We start from the raw sequence: 26271 nt of genomic DNA on the forward strand, positions 1-26271 counted from the left end.
ACTGACTAAGAAAAAAGAGAAAAGACTCAAATTATTAGAATCAGAAATGAAGGATGGAACACAACTGGCAACTTAACAGAAATAAAAAATTGTTTAAAGGAATACTACCAACGGTTGTATACAAACAAATTAGACACCTTAGGTGAAATGGGCGAATCCCTCGAAAGACACAGACAACTGAAAATGACTCAAGAAAAAATAGACAATCTGACTATGCCCATGACAAGTGAAGAGATTAAACAAGTGACTGAAAACTACCTGCTAATGTACTGTATGGTGACTAACATAACACAATAAAAAAAAAAAAAAAAAAAAAGAAAAGAAAACTACCTGCAAAGAAAAGCTCAGAGGTCCATATAATTTCATCACTAAATTCCAACAAATATTTAAAGAACTCTTTACAAGCTCTTCTAAAAAATAGAAGAGGAAGGAACAACTCTCTACTCATTTTATGAGGCCAGCAATTCAAATCAAGCAGATACTCTAAAACCAAACACCAAAAACATCACAAGAAAACTATAGATTATCTCTTATGAATATGGATGCAAAAATCCCCAATGAAATACTGGCAAAGGGAGTCCAGCAACATGTAAAAAGAATTATACACCATGACTAAATGGGACTTATCCCAGGGATCCAAATTAACATCCAAAAACCAATCACTGTAATCAATACATCATTATCAATAGAGAAAACAAACAAAACACAACCCCCCAAAAATCACATACAAAAGAATAAAATCACACACATTAAAAAATAAAAATCACAAAAATCTCGATGCAGGAAAAGCATTCAACAAAATCCAACATCATTTCATGATAAAAACATTCAACACACTAGGAATGGAAGGGAATCTCTTCAACCTAATAAATGGCATCTACTCAAAACCCACAGCTCACATCACACTTCATGGTGAAATACTGAAAGCTTTCTCTCTAAGATCAAGAGTAAATAAGGATGTCTACTCTTACCACATCTATTCAATACTGTAGTGGAGGTAAGCAAGAAAAGAAAAAAATTAAAAGGCATTTGGAATGGAAAGGAAGTAAAACCCTCACTATCTGCAGATGACATGATCTCGTATATAGAAAATCCTAGGGAATTCACTAAAAATTAGTTAGAATAAATGGAGTTTAGCAATGTTACAAGATCAATATATAAAATAAGATCAATATATAAAAGTCAGTTGTATTTCTATACAACTGGAAACCCCAGAATGGAATTAAGCTAACTATATCAATAACAATATTAAAATGTGAGTGGCTTAAACAATCCAATTAAAAGGCAGAAGTTGTTAGACTGCATTAAAAAACGTGATCCAACTATATGCTGTGCTAATAGAGACCTACTTCAGATTCAAAGACAAATAGCCTGAAAATAAAAGGATGGAAAAGATAAATCATGCAAATAAGCAACCACAGGAAAGCTAGGATAGCTATACTAAAAATAGATGAAATAGATTTTATGACAATGATTTATGCAGTCAAAACATCTGATGGAAATCTCTAGTATCAACTGAATTAGAATCTAACTATTTTGCAATATAAATTTAAGAATGTATACATTTGACACCTGTCAGAATGGCTAAAATCAACAACATAAGACATGGCAGGTGTTGGCAAGGATATGGAGAAAAAGGAACCCTTGTGCACTGTTGGTGGGGATGCAAACTGGTGCAGCGCTGTGGAAAACAGCATGGAGGGTCCTCAAAAGTTAAAAATACAACTACCTCATGATCTAGCAATGGCACTACTGGGTTATTTACCCAAAGAATACAAAAACACTAATTCAAAGGCATACCTGCACTCCTATTTTTACAGGAGCATTATTTACAATAGTCAAGATATAGAAGCAGCCCAAATATCCATCTGGACAAAGAAGATGTGGTGTATATATAATAGAATATTATTTAGGCATAAAAAGAAGAAATCTTGCCATGTGCAATGCATGGACGGAAAGAGCACAATGCTAAGTGAAATAAGTCAGTCAGAGAAAGACAAATACCGTATCACCTTACTCACATGTAGAATTTAAGAAACAAATGAGCAAAGGGAAAAAAAGAGGGAGAGAGAGAGAAACAAATCAAGATACAGACTCTTAAGAGAACAAACTGATGGTTACTAGAGGGGAGAAGGGTGAGGGGATGGGTTACACAGGGGTAGGGATTAAGGAGTGCCCTTGTCCTGATGAGCACCAGGTGACGTATCGAAGTGTTGAATCACTATATGGTACACCTGAAACTAATATAACAGTTAACTAACTGGAAAAAAAAAATACACATTTGGAGGTCACTAGGAAAACAAGCCCAAGCAAATCAAGTCTCCTAATTCTCCCTCTTTTTGTTTCACATGCCATAAAACCAAATCCACCTTCCCCCTCTTCAAAATAACAGAGCAATGAATGGACCTCTTATGAACTGGTTTCTGAAGTTTTCAACATCTTTTTCTGCCAAGCTATTAATCTCTAATTTCCTAAATTCTATAGGGTAAGCAATTTGAGATTATATAATGACTTGGAGATGGTAAGATGCCTTGACTCTGGTACTACCATGTCACAGAAAAATCGAGAAATTCTACTCAGGATATTTAAAAAAAAATTTTTTTTTAGATTTTATTTATTTATTTGACAGAGATCGCAAGTAGGCAGAGAAGCAGGCAAAAAGAGAGAAGGGGAACCAGGCTCCCTGCCAAGCAGAGAGCCAGATGTGGGGGCTCGATCCCAGGCCTCCAGGATGATGACCCGAGCTGCTTTAACCCACTGAGCCATCCTGGCACCCCTCTACTCAGGATATTAAAAAGATCTCCTATCAGCTTCTGATTGACAAAAAAGTCAACTACATAGGACTCACTCGCTCAGGTCGGCTCTCTCGGCCAGGGGGTTTCAAAATATCATCCACGTTCTTAGATTCGGGTTTCTTCTCAACCCGTGGAGCTGGAGGTGGCTGGTGGCTTAGTGAAGGAGCTGGCAGGGGCATTCGTTCCTCTTGGTAAGGTCTTCGTTCTCCTAGGATTCCAGCAGTTGAACACAATTACTATTTATGTGGTAATTATTTTAAATTTTAACTCTCTTCACTCATGCTAAGGTAATATAATTCATCATTTTTGGGGGGCCACTTTTAACCTTAATGAGAGAAAGTCTAAAGAAACATAAATCTATTAAAATCAAAAAAATAAAAAGATTCAGGTACGATTTCAGGCAAACAGAATGTCCTGAAAAATACTGAAATCATCTTTGTTTGTATTAAATTTAGCAAAAAGAGAGCCCGATGCGGGGCTTGATCCCAGGACCCTAAGATCATAACCCCAGCCAATGGCAGAGGCTTTAACCCACTCTGCCACCCAGGCGCCTCTACACTGCTACTTTTGATAATAATGTTGCCATCTCTGAAAAATCTGTGAGTACATTTTACTCTGAAAGTTTATATCCATAGCTGATTTGGATACAGAAACATCTCCACTGATTTGCATTCTCAACATCCTCCAAACATACCTCCAAACATGGATGGACCTTCGTAGGCTGGTCGGTCAGACTTCCGGTCATAGGATGGCCTATCAAATCCCCCTCTTCTGGATGAGGAATGGTCTTTTTTGTCTCGATACGACTGAGTCCTGTAAGATGTAACAGGAAGTGCTTTAGAAAATTAAAAAAAAAAAAATTGGAGGTCTCTGTCTTACAATGCAATATTTACTATCTGCCCAATTTTCTCCATGCATAGCTACTACACAGTCAACATTTTCATTTTTATTTTGCTTTTCCATTTAGATCTGCCTTGCATATACACATCTAAAGAGCTCATGAATTGCAAAAATACACTGTTTGCCTACTACTTAGGTAATGACTACACCTTTACTAACAATATTATTTCTTTTCCTTACTAGATATCTCCATCTCCCATGCAATTCTCTGGAATTCAAGCTCACAAAGTTTAAGCAGACTATGTACCTAGTCTGGAACTGCTCATACCTTTCCAAATTATACATACATATGTACAAGAAGAACACATCATTTACTGAATTTCCTTTAGATACAATGACTTTTGCTGAACTTAAGTCTATGATAATTTGTACACCTGGCAAAAAGATATTTTTCATAACATACCTATCATCTCGAGGTCGGCGTTCTCTATCAAATCGATCCCGGTCATAGTCAATCACACCCCGATCCCGGTCTCGGTCTCTGTGTGTCTCCCGATCCCTTTTGAAATCTCGATGATCTGCCATGACATTACTCGGACGATCAAAATAAGGCTCACGGTCTCTGTCTCTTTCATAACGATCACGTTGGCCTGTGTGCTCTATGAAAACAATTAGTACACAGTAAGAGCTACATCCCCTTTTCTGAAATAAAAGCGGAAAGGTGCAAATTTAACTTTAGAACTGGTATAAATTATGATTCTAAACTCAACTTATGAATCTTTTAACTATATGTAAGGGAGACCCAGATAATTTACCAAAAGGAAAATCACATGTAATTAGGTCCTAAAAGGTTTAAGAATATTGATCTCTCAAATCACCTCACACCAGTCAGAATGGCTAAAATTAACAAGTCAGGAAACAACAGATGTTTTCAAGGATTTGGAGAAAGGGAAACCCTCCTACACTTCTGGTGGGAATGCAAGCTGGTGCAGCCACTCCGGAAAACAGTATGGAGGTTCCTCAAAAAGATGAAAAGAGAATGACTCTATGACCCAGCAATTGCACTACTCGGTATTTACCCCAAAGATACAAATGTAATGATCCGAAGGGGCACCTGTACCCCAATGTTTATAACAGTAATGTCCACAATAGCCAAACTATGGAAAGAGCCCAGAGGTCCATCGACAGATGAATGCATAAAGAAGATGTGGTATATATATATAATGGAATATTATGGAGCCATCAAAAAATGAAGTCTTGCCATTTGCAACAGTGTGGACAGAACTAGAGGGCATTATGCTAACCGAGATAAGTCAATCAGAGAAAGACAATTATCATATGATCTCACTGATATATGGAATTTGAGAAACAAGGCAGAGGATCATAGGGGAAGAGGGAAAAAACGAAATAAGATAAAACCAGAGAAAGAGACAAACCGTAAGAGACTCTTAATCACAGGAAACAAACTGAGGGTTACTGGAGGAGGGGGGTGGCGTGAGGGATGGGGTGGCAAGGTGATGGGACACTGGGGAGAGTATGTGTTGTGGTGAGCACTGTGTATTGTACAGGTACACAGACCTGTACCCCTGAAACAAATAACACATTATATGTTAATAATGAAAAAAGTACTGATCTCTCTGACTCCTACCTGTCTCAAAAGTTGATCTTTCAGGTAATGGATCTGGGCGCAAAGTTATTCTTTCTCCATAAGGTATCTGCTCAACTTTATTAGTGGACATATCTGGTGAACCAAATCAGGGAAAAAACACTGTAAGAATGAAGGTTAAAGAAGACAAAGGTGAAGCTAACAACTTCTTAAGAATCCCAAATACAGACCTGTCACCATCACTTACCTCGGCCATGGCCATAATCAACAGTCTGCTGCACTGGCGGTGGCTTGGACATTGGTGGCATACCCATAGGCAATGGGCCAGGAGGAGGGATAGAAGGGTGAACATGTGGAGGTGGTAATACTGGAGCAGGTGGAATTGTTCCAGTTTCTGGTTTAAATTCTGAATTCAGTCCTTGTTCATCATTTGTATCCCAGAGACCATAGAAAGAATCTTCATCCCAGCGTTCCTGTTCCACAGCTGAAGTCTGTGGCTTTATTACTGGAGGAGGAGGTGGAGGTGGAGGAGGTGGTGGCGGCGGTGGTGGTATTGGGATAGGCGGCCTGGTCACAGGAACAGACGATCTTACTGGTGGAGCAGAAGGCCTTATAATCGAACCTGGTGGTTTACCCATAGGAGGGGGTGGTCTATAGGACCCTGGAGGCTGGAGAACAGAGTAAATGCTTTAGTGGACAAGCAGACCACCATGTTTTCACACATCAGTAGAAATTAAAATCCGATTCTCCATCCATAAAAGAAAAAGTTGATAAACTGGAGTCACTCAAAATTAAAAACTTTTTGTGTTTTAAAATACACCATCGGAGAGAAATACGCAAATCACGTATCTGATAAAGGACTTGTATTTAGAATATAAAAAAATTTTTCTAACTTAGTAAGACAAACAATAGAAAAAAATATATAGGCAAAAAATTTGGACATTTCTACAAAGAAGATACCAGAATAAGCACTTGAAAAGATCCTTAACATCATCAGTCATCAGGGAAATACAAGTTAAACCATAATGAGATACCCTCTCAGACCCAGTAGAATGGCTGTAGTTAATGAAACAGACAATAGCAAAGGATGCTAAGAACGCAGAGAAACAAGAACCCTCTTAGATTGCCAATGGGAATGTAAAATGGTGCAACCACTTTGGTAAATGGCTCAATAGTTGCTCAAAAGGTTAAACATAAATTTACCATACACCCAGCAATTCCACTCCCAGGGGTCTATCCAAGAGAAACATACCCACTCAAGGACTTGCACAAGTATTCATAGCAGCATTATTCAGTAACCCAAAGGTCTATCAGCTGGTGAATGGATAAACAAAACATGGTATATCCATACAACAGAATATTCTTGGCAATAAAACGAAATGAAGTGATGATCCACGCTACAACATGGATGAACTTTGAAAACATGAGGCTACTTGAGAGACATGAAAGACCACATATTGTATGAATTCCATTTAAATGACATGCCCAGAAAGACAAATCTAGAGAGTCAAAAAGTAGATTAATTGTTGCCTGGAACCTGGGGCAGGAATGAGGATTAACTGCAAACTGGCAAAAGGGAATCTTACTGGGGTAATGACCATGTTCTAAAACTGGGTTATGGTGATGATTGCACAGCTTGGTAAAATTTATTAAAAATCACTGAGTCACACACTGAAAATGGGTAGATTCTTTGTTATGTAAGTACCTCAATTAGGTTATTTGGGAAAAAGAAAAACAATGGTCTTTGACCTTTTGCTAGACTGGGCTGGATGGCTCTCGATATTGCAGTGGTGACCCACCTCATCCTGTCTGATATTCTTACATCTGGAGATCTTCCTACTTCTCTAAGCTCTCCCACCTAGATACACAAACCCAGGGCCTTTCTTACAATCTCACTCTTTGGGTGCCGAGGTGGCTCAGTCTGTTGGGCGAACCCTCTTGATTTCGGCTCAGATAGTGATCTTGGGTTGTGGCATCAAGTCCCATGGCAAGCTCTGGAGTAAGCAGAGACTGAGATTCTCTCCCTCTCCCTCTGCCCCTCTGCCTGCTCTCTCTCTGTCTCTCTAATAACAAAACAAATAAAATCTTAAAACAAACAATCTCACTCTTCAGTTTTTTCTTCCCTCTACCCTCAACTCAGTAACAGGAGTACGGACCTGGCTCAGCCCCAGTGTCCACCTTGCCCTGATGCACCCAATTCTAGGGACTTTTCTCCAATGCCTGAGATTTACAGGCCTGAAGAAAATCATGCATCCTTGCAAATGTCATCTGTTGAGACATGCCACATGGAGACCATCTCTCCTCTTCCTCCCTCCACGGATCCGTTTGTCCAGGACAGTCCGATTCTTACACCAGTCCCAGAGTAAAACTACTACCCACTTCTAGAGAGGAGAGAACAGCGAAGAAGGAAGATATGGCCTTGGCCAAGAAACCAAAGATCAGAATCCTGTTCTCTCAGACCCAACTACATACACTCAATGACGAATTTCAGAGACAGAAATACCTCAGTCTCCCAGCAGATCCAAGAACTTCCCAATTCCGAACATTAGCTACAAGCACATTAAGACACGGTTCCAGAAACAGAGAATGAAATGTAAGAGGTGCCAGAAACACAATTGGCCAAATAGCAACGGCATGACTCAGGACAGATCAGCAAATACAGAACACCCAGGCTTCTCTTCCTGTCACCAGGGATAACTGATGAACACTTCCAGAACCTTTCCATAGGGAGCAACCATTCCTGCAACAGTCAGACCTGGTGTCCCCAGGCCTGGAACAACGATCCTGGAACAACCAGCTCCACAACTGTGGAGAAGAATCCCTGCAGCCCCAGATCCAGTTCTAGTCAACTCTGGTCAGTGATGTGGAGCCTATCTTAGAAACGGCTGGGGAAGCTATAGAGTAATACAGCAAACTGCTAAGTACCTTAGCACCCAGCAAAGAATGGATTTATTCTCAAATGACTCTGAACATACAGCCTGAAGATGAGTGACGATGAGTATATTATTCAATCTCAATTTGGGCACATCTCCTAGGATCTGTCTTTTAGGGTCCTGCATCTCTGCCTTGATATTGTTTCTCACTATGCTGTGTCAACTGAGGGGGTACAAATGGAGTCTAATCAAAGAGGTTTCAGTAGCATTGGCTGCTATGGACAACATAGCATGCTTCTGGCGAAAGATAACTAGATGCAGTGATAATTTGGATATCTTTAGTCTCTAAAATCTAATCTCAAGAATTGGAAGTAAAATCACAAAGGTGTGGGGTGCCTGGGTGGCTCAGTGGGTTAAAGCCTATGCCTTCGGCTTGGGTCGTGATCCCAGGGTCTTGGGATCGAGCCCCGCATCAGGCTCTCTGCTCAGCAGGAAGCCTGCTTCCTCCTTTCTCTCTCTGCCTGCCTCTCTGCCTACTTGTGATCTCTGTCAAATAAATAAATAAAATCTTTTTAAAAAAACACAAAGGGGGCGCCTGGGTGGCTCAGTGGGTTAAGCCGCTGCCTTCGGCTCAGGTCATGATCTCAGGGTCCTGGGATCGAGTCCCGCATCGGGCTCTCTGCTCAGCAGGGAGCCTGCTTCCCTCTCGCTCTCTCTCTGCCTGCCTCTCCATCTACTTGTGATCTCTCTCTGTCAAATAAATAAATAAAATCTTTAAAAAAAAAAAAAAATAAAAAAAAAATAAAAAAACACAAAGGTATGTGATGAAGGATTATTTGTATTTTCTGACATTGTGAGGCTTTAGTTGTTAATAACCTCAGTTGTTACAGTGAAGCGTTAAGCTATAAAGTGCTTCATGGGTTTCCCCTTGTGTTGTTTTACTATAACTCCTAATTTGTTCATTATTCTAGTATTTGCGGAAAGATGTTTTGTATTTTAATGTATTATGATAATAGTACCAGTTGGCTGGTTGGTTTATAGGTTTAAGTATAAATAAATAAAATACCCACTTCAGGGGCACCTGGGTGACTCAGTGGGTTAAAGCCTCTGCCTTCTGCTCAGGTTATGATCTCAGGGTCCTGGTATCGAGCCCCACATTGGGCTCTCTGCTCAGCAGGGAGCCTGCTTCCTCCTCTCTCTCTCTTTCTGCCTGCCTCTGTGCCTACTTGTGATCTCTGTCTATCAAATAAATAAATAAATAATCTTTAAAAAAATAAAATAAAATAAAATACCCACTTCAAAAGCATTGGGCGTTAACTAATGAATCGCTGAACACTGCATCAAGGACTAATTATGTACTATACAGTAGCTAACTGAACATAATTAAAAAACAAACAAACAAAAAAACCTTGTCCTCAACATTATCATCCCCTCCCCACAATGTACCACCCTCTTTTTCTCCTTCCTGAAAAGTTAGGGACTTAGCTATTTAAATATAAATGTCCCAGGCCCACCCCACACTTACTGAATTTCCACAGGGTGTAAGCCTAGCATTAGTTAAAAACAAAACCTCTGTGAATAATTCTGACGTTGACTCCTTGGCTAAGAACCTCTGCTATAAACTATCTTTCTCACTCTGGTGACCTCTTGCTACAAAGAGAGTGAATTTCCAGAGACAGAAATAAACTCTAGCTAGCCTCCTCATTTCTATTCAGTTGTCTGGTTGACAAGAGTAGTTTGTGGCAAGATTGGTACCAACATACAACATCAACACCAGGAAACAACAAAACAAAGAAACTGAGTGGGATATTTGGTAACCTCCCCAAGAGGGAGTGCCACTGTAGCGTGCAATGTTTACAATGGTTTTCCCAAAGCAATCACCAAATGTCAACAGAAATGTGTATTAAAGAGACAGTGAAACCTCTTGACAGGTCCTATCTACTCAATAATGAACCCCAGTTGTCAAATTTTATTTTAATCTTCGCAAGCTTGATTCAAATGCTCACTACACTTTTCTCTTAGTTCATTGTTTCTGGTTTGTTTATTCTTTTAATTTTTTATTTTTTTATTTTATTTTTTTAAAAGATTTTATTTATTTACCTGTTTGTTCTTCACGGACAGCTATTTTAGACCTTACAGAGACCAGCCAACAATATATGTTACTTACATATTTACTCATGGATGGGTTGTACTTTAAAAACAAACTTTTTGAGTAACAAATGGATTTGGCCAATACACAAGAAATGTTGTTTAATTAGAGATCACTATAGGCTGCAGTTAAAGACAAAGGGTTACTACCTAAGGGTAAACATTCAATTATGGCATTTTAAACTTGAAGAAAATGCCAATATAAGACAAAAACTATTGTGTCTGGATCTATCCAGTCCTGTTTCAAATATCTTAAGAACTCTTGGGACCATGTCTATAAATAAAATAGAAAATGTTTTCTTCACACTACACAGTGAAAGCAATATATATATTTGTAAAAAAAAAAAAAAATCCCTACAGTATTTATATAAGAAAGAATTAATAACTACATTAATAATAAAATAAATTGCTAAGAAAAACCTCAAGAGTCAAAGAGATAAATGGGTAAAGAACAAAGTAGAATTTTTACAAGAAGAAATATGGGGAAAAAACCTCACATTCACTAATTATCAAAAATGCATATTAAAATATCTTATTAAAACTATTAAATCTACTAAAAATATTAAGTAGCTGACACTTGCAAGGTTCTAGTATACATGTTATACAACTATTTTCAAGAGCCATTGGCTGTATTCCAGGAATCATTAAAAATGTCCTTATTCTGTAACTGAAGTATCCCACTTCGGGAATTTAAGATGATTCTTCTTATTTTTTAAGATTTTATTTATTTGAGAGAGAGAAAGTGCACAAACAAGCAGGGGGAGGGGCAGAGGGAGAAGCAGACTCCCCTCTGAGCAGGGAACCCAATGTGGGGCTCAATCCCAGGACCCTGAGATCACGACCTGAGCCGAAGCAGACACTTAACCAAGTGAGCCACCCAGGCACCCCATGAGCTCTGTTTAAAAGGAAAGACTAGCAAGGTTAACAGACAAACTACAATAGGATAATGGCTATGACAGAGGCTTGTACAAGATGTTACAGGGGTACACGTGAAGGCAACCATCTTACACAAGTGGAAAAGATACAGAGCTGAGCTCTAAAAAATGAACAAGAATGAATGAGGTGGAGAAGGGGATAAGAAGAGAAAGAAAAGAAACTGGCTTTAGAAAACAACACGCATGTGCAAAGGGATGGAGAGGTAAGAGCCTGGCACACTTGCAGAGTTGTAAGAAGCTCCATGTGGAAGAAAAGCAGAGTGTAGGAGAGTGATAGTAATGGTAAGTAATGGTAAGCGGAGATCAGACCAGTTCAGGAAGAACATAAAATGTTCTAGATTTTATCCTGAAAGCCATGGGGGAACCGGGTGCACACAACATAGTGAGGTTTATGTTTTTGCATGTCCATCCGGCTAGAAGTTGTATCAGTGCTGTCTGAAGTGAAGCAGAGGGGTAAAGAATGGCACTAGAGAACCTTGGGGGGGCAGTAATAGAAATTCTGTTCTTCTTTGTATTTGTCAAAACTCAAGCCTACGTAGGCTTAAAATGACTTATGACATGTAAACTATACTTCAAAATTTGATTCAAAAATACAGTAAAATAATTACTCTAGCAGCAGAATGGAGAATGGATCAGAGGGGAATGAGATGGGGAGATGAACGAGGTTGTTTCTGGAATAATCTAGGCAAGAGCTGACAAAGGCTAGGACTGAGGTTGTGAGGAAGTGCAGGACAGTATATTTGAATAATATTAAAAAGGTAGTAAAATCAGTCAACAGAATGACTGAAGATGGAAGGGCAGGACAAAGGAAAGAGTTAAGGCTGATTTTCACGTTTCCATATTGTGCAACTGGGTGATGGTGAGGAGAAAGAACAAGTTTAGTGGAGAATGATAATGAGCTTCGATTTGAATACGCTGAGTGACAGGACACACATCGGGAAGCTGATGGACGCACACATAGGTCGGGACAGGAGACACAGAGAGGTGAAATCATGGCGGCCGTTGGCGTTAACAACTATGTATGAGTTTTATCTGTTAGACCAGGATGAAAGGGAACACTGAAAAATGAAGAGTTAACCTCATGAAATGGTTTGAGTTTTTTTCTCTCATTGTATTGTTATAAAGTTATTTGCATGACAACATTTTTAAAAGCCCATCACTGGCGTAAAGGTAAAAACAACAAACAACAAAAATGAATGGAAAACAAAGGGAGAACTTGGTCAAACAAGTCTTTAACAGAACTTTACCGCCTGAACTGGGGCCTGATGTTTGATCCCTTCCATAGCTGAGGAACCAGTAGGCCAAGGAGGTGGGGAGACCAGGAGGCTCACAGGAACAAGGTTCATGGGGAGCCCCTGCAACTGCCCAGATGAAAAACAGGACTTTTTGAACAAAAGAGATTATTAGGAAAATTCTACAGTTTTGTGATCATGAAGCCATGTAGCTCAGGCATGCTTGGTGTACTTATCAAAACCTAGGGAAAAGATGCACTTGTCACACTTCTGACCACACTTAAAAGATTTTCGAAGGTCAATTACCATTAGCTTTTTACTTTCCCCAAATTTACATTTTTTCTAGAGGAAATCTGATACTCACTACAACAGAAAAAATCAAACAACATAGAAACAAACAAAGCAGGAACACCTTCATTTCCTGAGCACATATTTTCCCATACCGGGTACATTCCAGGCCTTGAAGATGCGTTCTGCAACCTCGCGTCCTGGGGCGGCAGATGGTCAGGCATCTGTGGCTCCGACCCAAAGTCCTTCATCTTCTGAAGCTGTTCTTTCTGCTCCCTGTGAACAAATAAAATTGCCATGGTCCATTAAGGCATGTTTACTCCATTCCTAAGTGACTACAATTGTTATCACAGAACAAAAAAGAGACCTAAAAACCTTGCTCTAAAACCCTCTACAGTGCTCACAGAGCACCTGCAGGGTAACACTCTCTTGCCTTTATACAGCTAACTGACCTGTCATGTACAATCTATAAATGACTACAAAGTATTCAAGGATCTTCATGGGCAGACTCTACAATCTGCCTCATGAGTCTATTCTAAAATATTATCTACTTGTCATGTGTTTCTTTCATTGAACAAAAAGTTCTCCCGCTATATTTTTTGTTCAAGACTCTAGACCAGAAGTTGCAAAATGGTGGCCAAAAATGGCCTAGAAATTTTTTTGCTTTAATTTGGCTTTCATATCAGTTTTTAAAATCTGAATTAGCTGCCATTATTTACAAAGCAAGATATTTCACATAAAAATTCACATATAAATTCACATTTTAAAGGGGTTTGGTAACAATGGGCCTACGTTTCCTCATGTCAACAATGAACTGCCTGGAGTAGTGGCTGTCCACTTTACATGAAGCAGTTTGCCACATTCCTCACCACACCCCAGTTATACTGGCCCACTTTTACTCATTTTTAGTTACCTGTGTGGTTCTTGTGGGTATTTTAATTACAGGCCCTGCTGTGTACAGTGAGAACAAATGTCAGTCTAGACCTTTAAAAATGACATTTCACATTCCTAAAGAGTAATTTTGTAACTCTTTATGCTTTTCTTCAAATCTCTGATCAAATTCTTTTTTTTTTAACTTTTCCTTAAAATGCCTACTTTAATCAGGTGTAACATCTACTATAACCTCTTCAGACCTTCTATAATCTCTTCCCTACATTGGGTGTAGTGACTCAAATAGACACAAAATAGGGGTCAATATAGTTTATCTTTTGCCTCATATAAATCATATTATGGCTGTACACCAATACAACATAGCTTACATGTATTCAACTATGACAATTCTTACCAATCACCTTCATATATTTTAATTATGTTTATGTTGCCTAGAAAGAGCTTTATAAAAAAAGATGGTGAAGAAGAAGCACCTTTTATCCAGCATTTCCATATAAAGCAATAATGGATGACAAGGAAATTTTAAAAAGAAAAGGAAAGAAACCTTGGCAGCTTGCTAACACCAATCAGCTTGGTGTTCTCCATAAACAAAACAGATTTTAGAGCTGGACAGACTGCATTCAAATTCTGGGTTTGCCACTGATTAGCCAAGTGGACTTAACCTCTCTGAGTTTTAGTGTCATCTGTGAAGCGAGGATATGGATGCGGATGCGTCTACTTATCTCTGCAGGCCTTTGAGATAAAAGGATTTGAGACAGGAGGACTGAGATAATACATACTAAGTTATTAGCGCAGTGCCCCGCACACAGTGGGGGTTAAATTAAAGGTGTCTGTAACTTAAAACTAACAGTGTAGCAACTAAATGTTCTCTACCATGTTTTCACACCTTCTTCATGAGTCATCTGGAAGCGTCCAATCTCTCAGAGCATATCTTCTACAGACAGAAATCTCCTGTGCTGCCCAAGGTACCAGATCTTTCATCTGGACCTACAGGTACTTTTCCTCATTACATTTTTCCAGTCATAAAGCTGCAGTTATAATTTCAACTGGTATAATCCACAAATGTAGACCAGAATTGAAAAATGAAGGAAACATAATACACTGGAATATATCAAAACCTAACCATTACTTTATTTTTTCAAAACACTGTTAATTCCTAAGAAATTACTCAAAGGCTTACAATCTATCAATGACTCCTAAATTCTCCTCTCAGGATACAGTTGGTTTAAGGATTAAATGAATATATACAAAGTATTCAATACAGTTCCAGGCACATAGTAAGCATGCAATGTTACCTTTTTAATTTTTTTTTTATTTTTTTTTATTTTTATTTATTTTTATTGCAACTACCTGGGAAGCATTATGTAGATCCCTATACATAGGTGATTGCAAATCAAGAAATCCAAGTTCTAGTCTCCACTTCACAAAGAAAATATTTGATTATGCAGAAACAAGTAACATCCTCAAGTAGAGATATCTGCTTCTAGTTATAAGGAAAGATAAAACACCCCAGAAAGAAAGTATCAATGGTTAGACAAATCTGAGGACACTTTCAGGTAAACCATTCTTGGCTTCAGCAGAGAAAAACCTTACAGTACTTTCCAAAGTTTTATCGAAGATTAGCGAATATGAAGTCTATGAGATCTAATACCAAAGAACAAAATGCCTCTGGGAGTGGTGGGGGGAGAAGGTGTTACATATGAGCTCTGTGAAGTCCAGAGCACTGGAAAGTTGAAGTTTGACACTTGAAACATGCACAAGTATACGGTATGTCCGCAACACATCTATACAAGCCAAGAGTGGCTACCAAATTTTCACATTTCAGGACATAAGCTCACAATTAACACAGTTCCTAAATACATACCCTAACCCTAAAACAGCACTGAACAGCCAGGTTACAAATTAAAATTACAAGATAAGAACTTGAAGCAAAATTATTCCATTCAAATATATCACATCACTTTAAAAGAGCAGTCTGCATGTGGTTTTGACTAAAAGAAATGATCTTAAGTAGTCAACTTACCGAAGCATTTTCAGTTCTTGTGCAGCTTTCAAAATGATTTCGTGCTGCCTCTGACTGAGAACCATTACCCCTCCAAGGCCTTGGTCAGAGTCTAAGTTTGTATCCGACCCCATCATTTCAGAAGAATGATGTGAGGAGGGCATATGTTCCGCCATGGGGGAATGTCTATCCACATCAGATGGGTACCATCTGTCTGACAACCGTTCTCTTTCCCAGTCCATTCTGTCAGGGATATAATCTCTCTTTTCCCGCCATGTATCTCCTCTTTCTGGATACTCTCGGATCCTCAACTCACCCCTATCACGAAAATCTCGATCATACCCATGGTCTCGATTTCTTTCTTCTCTCCATCTATCATCCCGATATCTATCCAAAGGTGGAAGAGGTGGGAGGGGTGGTAAAGGTGGAAGAGATGGAATATCCCGTTCACGAAACTGTGATTCTTGTTCATCCAGTGGTCTCCCATAATCTCTGTCCCACTCATTATCCAAATTTCTATCATACATATCCATGGGTCTTCCAATCCGATCCACATCCCTGTCCAAGTCCCTGTCCATTTCCCTGTTGTAGTCCTCATCCATATCCTGATCTCTCTCCCAATCATCCCACCAAGGGCCTCGTCTATCTCCATCATGAGACCGAGATGGTGGTGCTGAGAACCTGTCCTCTCTGTTATATGGATCTAGTGTTTCTTCTTGATAGTCACGTTCACATTCTCTCCAATATCTTTCTCTATCCCAATCATCAAGTCTTTCTCGTTCCATTGGAGCATTTCTACCATCTAATGGGAACTCTTCGTGCCCTCTCTCTTCTCCATGGTTCCATGGAGCCCTAGGAGGCTCATCTCGGTGATATGGATACATTTTTTCCCCACCATCTCCTGGTTCTGGTCTAAATGGACCTCTGTCACGAACAAAATCTGGTCTTCCCAGTCCCCTTTCCCTACTGCCAGGCCCTCGAGGTGGTCCCCTCTCCCTACTCCCGGCTCTTCGTGGTGGTACTCTCTCCCTACTCCCAGCCCTTCGAGGTGGTCCTCTCTCCTGACTGCCGGCCCTTCGAGGTAGTCCCCTTTCTCGGCTGCCAGCTCTACCCCTGTCCTGGCTGCCTTGCAGACCACCTGGCACTTTCTCTCGACTGCCTCCTGGCCTCATCAACCCTCTGTCTCGATTGCCTTCTCCTCTATTCATCTTCTCTCGACTGTCTTCTCTTCTACCCATCATTTTATCACGAAAGTCTTCTTGCTTGACCAACCCTGGGCCACGGCTGAGTGCCTGGCCTCGACCTCTATTTACTAGTCCTTTTTCCCGTGTGTCTTCCATCCTGCTTTGCCCAGGACCTCTGTAAGATGAGCTGCTGCCTCGATTGCCTTCTAACCTATTATCTCTGTTATCTGGCCGAGGCAGCCCCTTCTCTTGGCTGTTTTCTGAATGGGGCAGACCGATACCCAAAGGTTTAAAATCATTATCTGCAGTTAATGACGATGACGTTGTCATTGCTGCTCCTCCCTCCATCCCCCCTGGTTTTGAGGGAAAAGCAGATTGAGAAGGTAGAGGTTTATTTGCAAGGGATACAGGCTGAGTAACAGCTTGGGCTTTGTCCATTTGAGTCTCCATACTTTGAGAATTCTGGTCCCAATCAGAAGGCTCTATGGGCCCTTCCGAGACTTCGCTTTTAGGTGGCTCTTGTTGAGAGTCGCTTAGATTCTCATTTGACTGAGCCGCCTTGGTGTCCTTTACATCTGCAGCAATGGAAAATGTAGCTGACTGCATTTTAAAATTCTTCTGCTGGTTACTATTGGTGTCTGCTAATTGTTCTTTGTTTCCTGAAAGAGGTTCTGCTTGTGACTTAGGTTGCTGCTGATGTTGCTGTCCAAAAGCTGGCTTGGGGCCTTTCCACTGTGGTCCACTTTGTCGAGGACTGAGGGACGTATTGGGGGTAATATAAAACTGAGATGCTGGCCCCCGGGGAATCATTCCCCATTTGCTTTTAGTGCCCTCTGGTGGGTGACCTTCATATCTGGGTCTTGGCCCATCGGGGCGATTTCCTTCAAAACGAGGCCCTTTGGGTCTCGGTCCTTCACACCTTGACCCTAAATCCTCAAATCTTCGAGGACCATCAAATCTACAAGTAAAACAAAAGATATTACTCAAGACAGTAAAGCAGAAAAAAAATATTCTCCATGTAAGAATATTTAAGGCAATCGTGCCTTAGAATCTGTTTATACAAAAATGACTCTTTCAGTCATCATATAAATCCTGAGGCATCTACCTAGAATCAGTATGCTAAAGTGGCAGTGCTCAGAAGGTCTCAGGACAGGCTTTGGAATTCACGTCAGTATTATTATAATTCACTTCAAAACATCTCCTGCAGCAAGTCACTGATACACTAAATTGTTAAAAAGCAAATATAAACATTGTGACTTAGTAGATGGAAAAGTCCACTCATTTTTTTAATGGGAAAAAAAATGCCACAGCTAATTCTGAGCGTACTTTTAGAATTAAAATACAGTCAAAAACTAAATAGGAAACAATTACTATTATATAAGGGATGATTATAAATATTGTTGGAACTAATATCATCTGGACTAACTGAAAAAATTCAAAAAGACAGTAGCCAGCTATATCTTAGGAGTGCACCCTGACATTTTAAAGTCTGGACAGGGCCCTAAAAATCTGCTATGGACCTACTTGCTCATTCTGTAAATTTTTAGTGCATATCCCCTGCAAAGCACTATGGTACATCCAAGGGATATACAAATAAAATGTCATCTGTTGCCTTCAAAGGGTTTACAATCGAAGAGAAAGAGGATCTAAGTGTAAGTAAGTGCCCAGAGGTACAATGACAGAAGTCTATCTGCATTTAACAAAGGCAACAGAGGAGGGGATGGTCATTTCTAGCAGACTAAGGGGGTACGGGCTGCTATGCAATAAAGGCTTTACACAATAGATGATGCTGACATTAAGTCTGGAAAGACAAATTCTCTGAGGCCAGGCTAACAGAGTGTATTGGAAATAAGGGAAATGGGTGGTGAGCGCATCGAAGGTTAAGGAAGCACTGTGAGGAAAGGCAGAGAAACACACAGCAGCATGGCATGTCTGCAAACAGTTCAGCATGGCGGCAGCCAAGAGGAGCCAGAGTAGGTGAGAGCCAGGAAAGGAGTGCAAAGGGAGGGAACGAAGAGACAAGGTAAAGAGTAGGCAAGAATCAATCTCCAGGAGACCTTGTATGCCTTGTGCAGAGACTACTGGTGCTCCTCTAGTAGTCATTCCCCCTTTCCCTTCAGTAACTAAGACTCTTCATTTTTAGCTGGACACAAAGCTAACCAAACTAAGGACTGACTCTCCCAAATTCTCCTGCGGCTAGAACTTGTAGCCATGTTCTTGCCAATGGGCTGAGAGTGAAAAATGACTGGTGCATTCTTCTGGTTATACCTTCCTGGGTTATAAGAGGAAGGGCACATCTTCCTCTTCAATATTTCCTTTTTCATGCTGGCCCTGACATGGTGGGGAAGCATCTTGGACCATGCAGATAAGGGCAATACACGAGGGGATGAAAAGTAACAAATCAGAAGGAACCTGGACTCTTGACATTGTACAGCCATCACATAAGTGCTGAGAAAGAATAAACCTCTAATTTATTAAGGTATGTGACTGTGGGTTTGTTACCATAGATGAATTAATTCAGCTGGGTAAGAAGGTGGGAATTACTTAATGAGACTTAGAGCCAACTACAGACGGTCTGATTTTTAAAAGATTGCCCTAGCAGAAAAGTAGCAGATGGATAGGTGGGAAAAGTTTTTTGTAGATTGTTTCTATAATTTGGGTAAATGAAAGTGAAGCCTGTTCTATGGCAGTGACTGACATGAGGATGTAGAGGAGATAAAAGTGAGAGATGTGAAGGAAGGTAAAATGGATCGGATTTTCTAACAGGTGAGATTAAAATGATAACAAAAGAATTTAGGATGATTCCAAGGTTTCTGGCTTAGGCCTCAACCGATGGTGATACCTTTCATGCTTTTAATGAGAAAGAATTTTTCTCTTATTTGCTTGGGAAATCAGTGAAAAATAAAAATTTCGGTTTTGGATAAAGCATTTATCTCCTATCCCTATCAGGAATAGGCATCAGGTTTTGCTGGTCTAGAAGTCTTTTAGTATCAAAGGGAGGAATGCTCTCATCAGGGGACACAACAATAACTCCATTAAACTCAAGTTGAGACTGCTACCTGGCTACTTTGGGTTCTGATCAAAGGCAAAGAAGGGACTTACTATACTGGCCGGGGGTGACTTGGCCCTGAGCTGCAAGGGGAAATTGGGTTACTACTGCACAATGAGGATAAGGAAGACTGTGTCTGCAATGGAGAGCCTCTAGAACACCTCTTAGCACTTCCATGTCCTGTGATTAAAGTCAATTAAAAATTACAGTAACTCAATTCAGACAGGCTTGTCAATAGCCCAGACCCTTCAGGAATGAAGGTTTGGGTCACTCCACCAGGCAAAAAACCAGGACCACCTGAGGTGCATGCTGAGAGCAAAGGGACTATAAAATGGGCAGTGGAAGAAGGAAGTTATAAATACCAACTATAGTTACATGACCAGTTGCAGAAAGAACTGTAATAGTTATGAGTATTTCTTCCTTAATTTGGCATGTTTAAATATATACATATTATTAGTCAAATATTGTTGGTTGATTTTTCTTCCTTATCATCTAACATGAGATGTATAAATAATAGTTAATTTTGTATCTCAAGAGTTTAAATTACAGAGTGTCAAAGAGAGAGTGTGAACCAGCTAGAAGAATGAAAATTTCTCCAAGGACAAAAAAGGGACTTTATATCCTCTTCCGGGAAATAGGTAAGAATCTTTTTTCAGTTGTCCAGGGATAAATATTTCATGTCAGATGCAAAAATCTCCCACCCTAATCAGAAACATATAAGGGAACTCTGGGAAGGGTACTACAGCCTAGCCAAACTGACACCACACAGAGTTATCACAAGGAATTTTGATATACATAAATCCATTATAAACAGAAAGGAGACCAACAGCAGATGAGAATTTTGTTTTTAAATTCTGTTAGACAAAGAGCAAACATGAATGGTAACATATGGAGCAAGGAGAAGCTGCAGTTTAGAATGATGGTAGTAGAAGGACATTAAATAAAAATGGGGCTGGTTTGCTCACAGAACCCTAGAGAGTCAACATTCTCAGATACCATGAAGGACAGAAATAAGACTTGAGGGCTAAAATATGTAAATTAAAATCTATATTCAGAACCATCAAAACAGACTTTCTTTAGGCTGAATGTCCCTAAATTTTTGAATCTGAGGGCCCTCTAACTTTAGCAGACAGTTCTTTGCCCTACCACCTAAAACAAAGCCTGAATTTACTGAATGAGAGCAAGGATACTTGATATGCCCCCCATATGCACACAGAGTTTCCAATTAGCTTGTCTGTGTCCCCCATTCTTAAATATAAATGGATATTTATTTTAATATCTAGATATTTGAGGAATGTCTCTAAAACAAAAGGAAGAGACCAAAGGTAAACGAAGTCCTAAATCTGGAGAAAACAGAGATAATGCAAAAAACACAAGAGAACTTAAAAAAAAAAAAATATCCTCAGAGAGATTCTTAAAGATATTGTAGCCATAAATCAATTTGCTATATATAAAAAAGGATCAGAACCAAAAGAACTACAGAAATTTTTAAAAAAATTATCCAAACAAAATGCAATAAAAGGATTAGTAGTATCTCAAAGTACAACCAAATGAAAGAGAAAAGAGACAAATAAAATCAATCTAGCAGGTCCAAAAGTCTACTAACAAGGGGTTCCAGAAAGAGAAAAACATAAAAGAAGAAAAAAAAATTAATGAAGAAATACCATAAAAATTTAAGAGTTAAGAGACTCTCATATCCAGACAGAAAGAGCCTAGCTCACTAAGTACCCAGTATAATTAGTAAAACAAAACAAAACAAACTATGAACTTTTAGAATACTGGGGGAAGGGGGGGAGGAGTTTCTGGCAATAGGGAGAAGTCATTTAAAAAGGACAAGAATTAAAAAAAATTTTTTTAATTAAAAACAATAAAAAGGACAAGAATCACAACAGTACAGCAACTACACTAAGTGACAGAAGAAAACAGAATGATGTTCCTAAAACCTTGAGGAATAATTACGTTCAACTTCAATACTTAAATGGTATTAAACAGTTTGGTACTGGCATAAAAACAGACACACAGATCAATGGAACAGAAGAGAGAGGCCCAAAATAAACCTGCACAAATATGGTCAATTACTTCATGACAAAGGAGCCACGAATATACAATGGAGAAAGGACAGTCTCTTCAATAAATCATCCTGGGAAAATCATCAAACAGCCACATACGAGAGAATGCAACTATGGAGCTATCTCATACTATACACAAAAACTAACTCAAAATGGATTAAAGACTTGAAAGTAAGACCCCAAACCAAAAAACTCCTAGAAAAAAACAAGAGGTAAGCTCCTTGGCGTAGGTCCTGGCAATGATTTTTTTAACCTGACATCAAAAGCAAAAAGCAAAAATAAACAAGTGGGACCACATTAAACTACCAAGCTTCTGTACAGCAAAGAAAACCATCAATGAGGGCACCTGGGTGGCTCACTCAGATAAGCATCTATGGCCTTCGGCTCAGGTCACGATCTCAGGGTCCTGGGATTGAGCCCCACATCGGGCTCCCTGCTCAGCATGAAGCCTACATTCTCCCTCTCCCACTCCCCCTGCTTGTGTTCCCTCTCTTGCTGTCTCTTTCTCTGTCAAATAGATTAAAAAAAAAACCTTAAGAAACAGACAAACAAAATGAATACCATCAACAAAAACCAGAAAGGCAACCTACTGATTGGGAGAAAATACTTGCAAATATTATATCTGATAAGGGGCTAACATCCAAAATAAAGAACTCATACAACTCTGGCAAAAATACAGACAATCTGATTAAAAAAAGGGCAGAAGATCTGAACTGATATTCTTCCAAAGAAGATATACAGATGGCCAGTAGGTACATGAAAAGATATTCTACATCTTTTGTATGCATCTTTCCTTCATTAAGGAAGTGCAAATCAAAACCACAATGAAAGGCGCACCTGGGTGGCTCAGTGGGTTAAGTCTCTGCCTTCGGCTCAGGTCATGATCCCGGGGTCCTGGGATAGAGCCCCACATCAGGTTCTCTGCTCAGTGGGGAGCCTGCTTCCCCCCTCTCTCTGCCTGCCTCTCTGACTACTTGTGATCTCTGTCAAATAAATAAATTTAAAAAAACAAAAACAAAAACCACAATGAGATATTACCCTACACCTGTTAGAATGGCTATTTTCAAAAAGACTAGAAATAACAAGTGTTGGCAGGGATATGGAAAAAAGAGAACTCCTGTACACAGTTAGTGGGAATGTAAATGGTGCTGCCACAAGGAAATCAGGATGAAGGTTCCTCAAAAAATTAAAAGTAAAACTACCATATGATACATCAATTCCACTTCTGGGTATTTGTATGTGAAGAAAACAAAAAACTAACTTGAAAAGATACATGCATCCTCATGTTCACTGCAGCATTATTCACAATAGCCAAAATATGGAAACAACCTCAGCGTCCATCAATGGAAGAATGGATAAAGAAAGTGAATACTGAACTGAATATTATTCAGCCATGAAAAAGAATGTAACCTTGCCACTTGTGACAGCATGGATAAACCTCGAGGGCATTATGCTAAGTGAAGTAAGTCAGACCAATACTGTATGAGCTCTCTTACATGTGGAATGTAAAAACAAATAAATCAATAGAAAAAAACCAAGCTCATAGATACAGAGAACAGGCTCGTGGTTGCCAGAGGCAGGTGTGGGGTTAAGGGGGAAATGGGTGAACTAATTTTTTTAGTTTAATTACATCAAAAAAAATTTTAAATGCTTAACTTCAAATTCTATATCCAAATGATTAATCAAGTGTGAGGTTAGAATAAAAATATTATCACACACACAAGACTCAGAAAATGTACCTACCTCCAACCCACGATCTCTCAGTAAGCTACCTGGGCATGCACTCTGGGGAAAAAGAGGCACTAAACCACAAACAGGAAGCCATGAGATTCAGTAGAAAGTGAATCCAATCCAGGAGGATAGTCAAGGGAAATGCTGGAGTAACAGCCATACGGCAGAACTTTTGAGCAACCAACCACCCAACCCGCGCAGGTGAAAAGCAAGAAGATGAATAATTTTGGGTAAGCGATCTCCTCAGGAAAAAAAGAGCTGGTGCTTTTGAGACGAGGGTTGGAGAATTATTTTAAATATTTTTCAAGAAGACAATTGGAAATTCTAGAAAAGTCATTACACTAAAGAATATATAATTATAATACACTGCTTACCTCTATAGCAAACCTGGTTTACTTATCTAACAACAGTGATATAAATGTATTAGATAGATGGGGTTGGAGTAGTATAAGAATTAAATCCTTATCAGACCTGGAAGCAAATATATAACATCTAAAATGTGTAAGTCAAGAAAGCCGGAGCATATTATTTAGTAACAGGAAGGTAATTACCAGAAGAAACAGCTAAAGAATTAAAAGATGTCATTAGAATCTAGGCTGGCTGCTTTGCCTGATCTTTCCAAACTGTATGTATGTACCAGTTGGATAAAAATGTAAAATGAATTTAAGTGGCACAGAGAGATTACCCCTAACCATGAGGAAGAAGGACTTACTCTGAGGCTAGAAGAAGAAAGATGAGGATAGTAAGATAAGGTAAACAGAAGGGCAGGAAGTGAGTTTCACTGGGCCTGAAAGCCTTGATTTTCTCTAGGAGACAGGAAGCTAAAATAAAGATACAAAGCAAAATAAAAATGTTTGTGGAGACAAAGAAAGCAGCACTAGTGCAGATGGTCTCTGCAAAGTGGTGAAGGCTTGGCATCGTTATTGTCGGGCAAAGGAAAAGGAGCTGACCAGAGACGTGTCAAAGGATACACCACAATGCTTAGGATGGAGGTCACTTATTTACTTATTTACCTATTTATGATACTGTTTCACGGATTGTGATGGTTTAATTCCTTTTCTTGAAGTTACATTTATTAATTCAAAGTGCCTGGAAAAACACCTGAGATCATTAAAATTGTGTAAAGCCATCGGCTTTGTATTCAATTCAATAATCACTAGTTCACTTAAGTGTTAAGACTATCCTCCACAAGGTACAAGAGTAAGAACACTTGTGCATTTGTTACCCAGTTTTATCAACAAATCTGAATACAAATGAACTGCCTTCCTACCCAAACTGTGAACGCCTTCAGAATTTTGTCCATAACCGAGACATTCTGGCATAAGCAAGACTGATTGAACACCTGTCAGGACCTGTCAGCTCTAGAAATAAACGGATACATAACTCCAGTTCACAGTCCACGAGATGAGTCAGGCAAGTAAACCAACAATTAGAACACAATTTGATCAAATGGGACATGTTGGCCTTGTTCACTGAGGGATCCCCATGGTCTGACTCACTGAAGGATCTCAACACATAATTACTAAAGGGCTCCCTGCCCCTAGGGCAGGAGAAATAGGAAGCAGTAAAGCAAAAACTGACAGAAAAGGGATTCCAGACAAAGAGAAGAGCACGTGTCAAAGCCAGAGGAAAGGAAAAACGAAGCCAGAGGCACTAAAAGATGTGCAGATAAGGAAGAAGAGAACACAGTGGCAAGCCTGTAAAAGTTAAGGAACTCATTACTACAAGCGTCATGCCCGCACACACAGTATGCAGTTTCCTTAAAGGGGAGGGCGCTTTGCTTTCAGATTAAATTGCTGATCAACAGCGAAGGGTCATCATTTTATTTTTATTTGGGGAGTAAGAAAATGTTAAAGCAACTGAAATCTACTTTCAACACTACACGTAAATGGCAATTATTTATCAGCACTGCACTTTCACATGTTTAAAGCTTGAGGATGTAACAAAATGTAAGACTATCAAAACCTTTTGTATTTATAAAAGTAAAGAATTCTTAAGCCTTTAGAAGAAATATATTAAGAGATATTCAATTTAAAAGTATGCACAAAAATAAGTCATGTTTACATCAATACAATGAAATGCTATGACCTTTTTAACATATAAAAACATTTGAAATAAAGTACAAACATAGTATATATTCACTGAATACAATCACATAAAAACACATGCATTGCCCATTGATTTGATGAAAAGAAAAACAAATATTTGGTATTTAAATATTTAGAAAATTTTTGTACAGTTAGGCATTCCATAAACTTCTAAAAAATAAGAAACCCCAAACTAGGTATGAAACCATTAGAGGTATTTATAAAACTTTATAAAAGATTTGACATAAAAAAATAGACTCCAAATGTTGGTATAAAAACTTAAGAGGTATGCAGAAAAATACATATACCCTTAAACAAGATAACATCTTATTGTCACAACAGTTACATAAACATACTCAAATCAGCTGACCATGGGAATTACAAAATACTCAATACTGGAACCAAATTCCTGTCCTTTTAATTTTCATGTGAGATAATTTTTCAGTTATTTTCTAATATGTACAACCAAGATCCTAAAATCAAAATTCCCCCCAAGAGTAATCTCTATAAACAGGAACAACCATAACAAATGAAAGCAGAG

At 39.1% G+C, this 26271-nt stretch overlaps 1 protein-coding gene and 1 pseudogene across 1 annotated transcript in view; one reads left to right on the plus strand and one right to left on the minus strand.

The window, feature by feature from the left end:
• The window catches only part of YLPM1 (YLP motif containing 1), a 77309-nt gene that overhangs the window by 30196 nt on the left and 20842 nt on the right, over positions 1-26271 (minus strand). The window contains 7 exon segments of the mRNA XM_047736138.1: positions 2849-3003; positions 3490-3608; positions 4099-4294; positions 5284-5376; positions 5489-5909; positions 12873-12993; positions 15632-17752. Of these exon segments, the coding sequence (XP_047592094.1) occupies positions 2849-3003; positions 3490-3608; positions 4099-4294; positions 5284-5376; positions 5489-5909; positions 12873-12993; positions 15632-17752 (3226 nt within the window).
• On the plus strand, positions 6384-8233 carry LOC125103763 (homeobox protein NANOG-like; annotated as a pseudogene).

The sequence above is a fragment of the Lutra lutra genome, chromosome 7 (assembly GCF_902655055.1).
Source record: "Lutra lutra chromosome 7, mLutLut1.2, whole genome shotgun sequence".
Taxonomy (NCBI): Eukaryota; Metazoa; Chordata; class Mammalia; order Carnivora; family Mustelidae; genus Lutra; species Lutra lutra.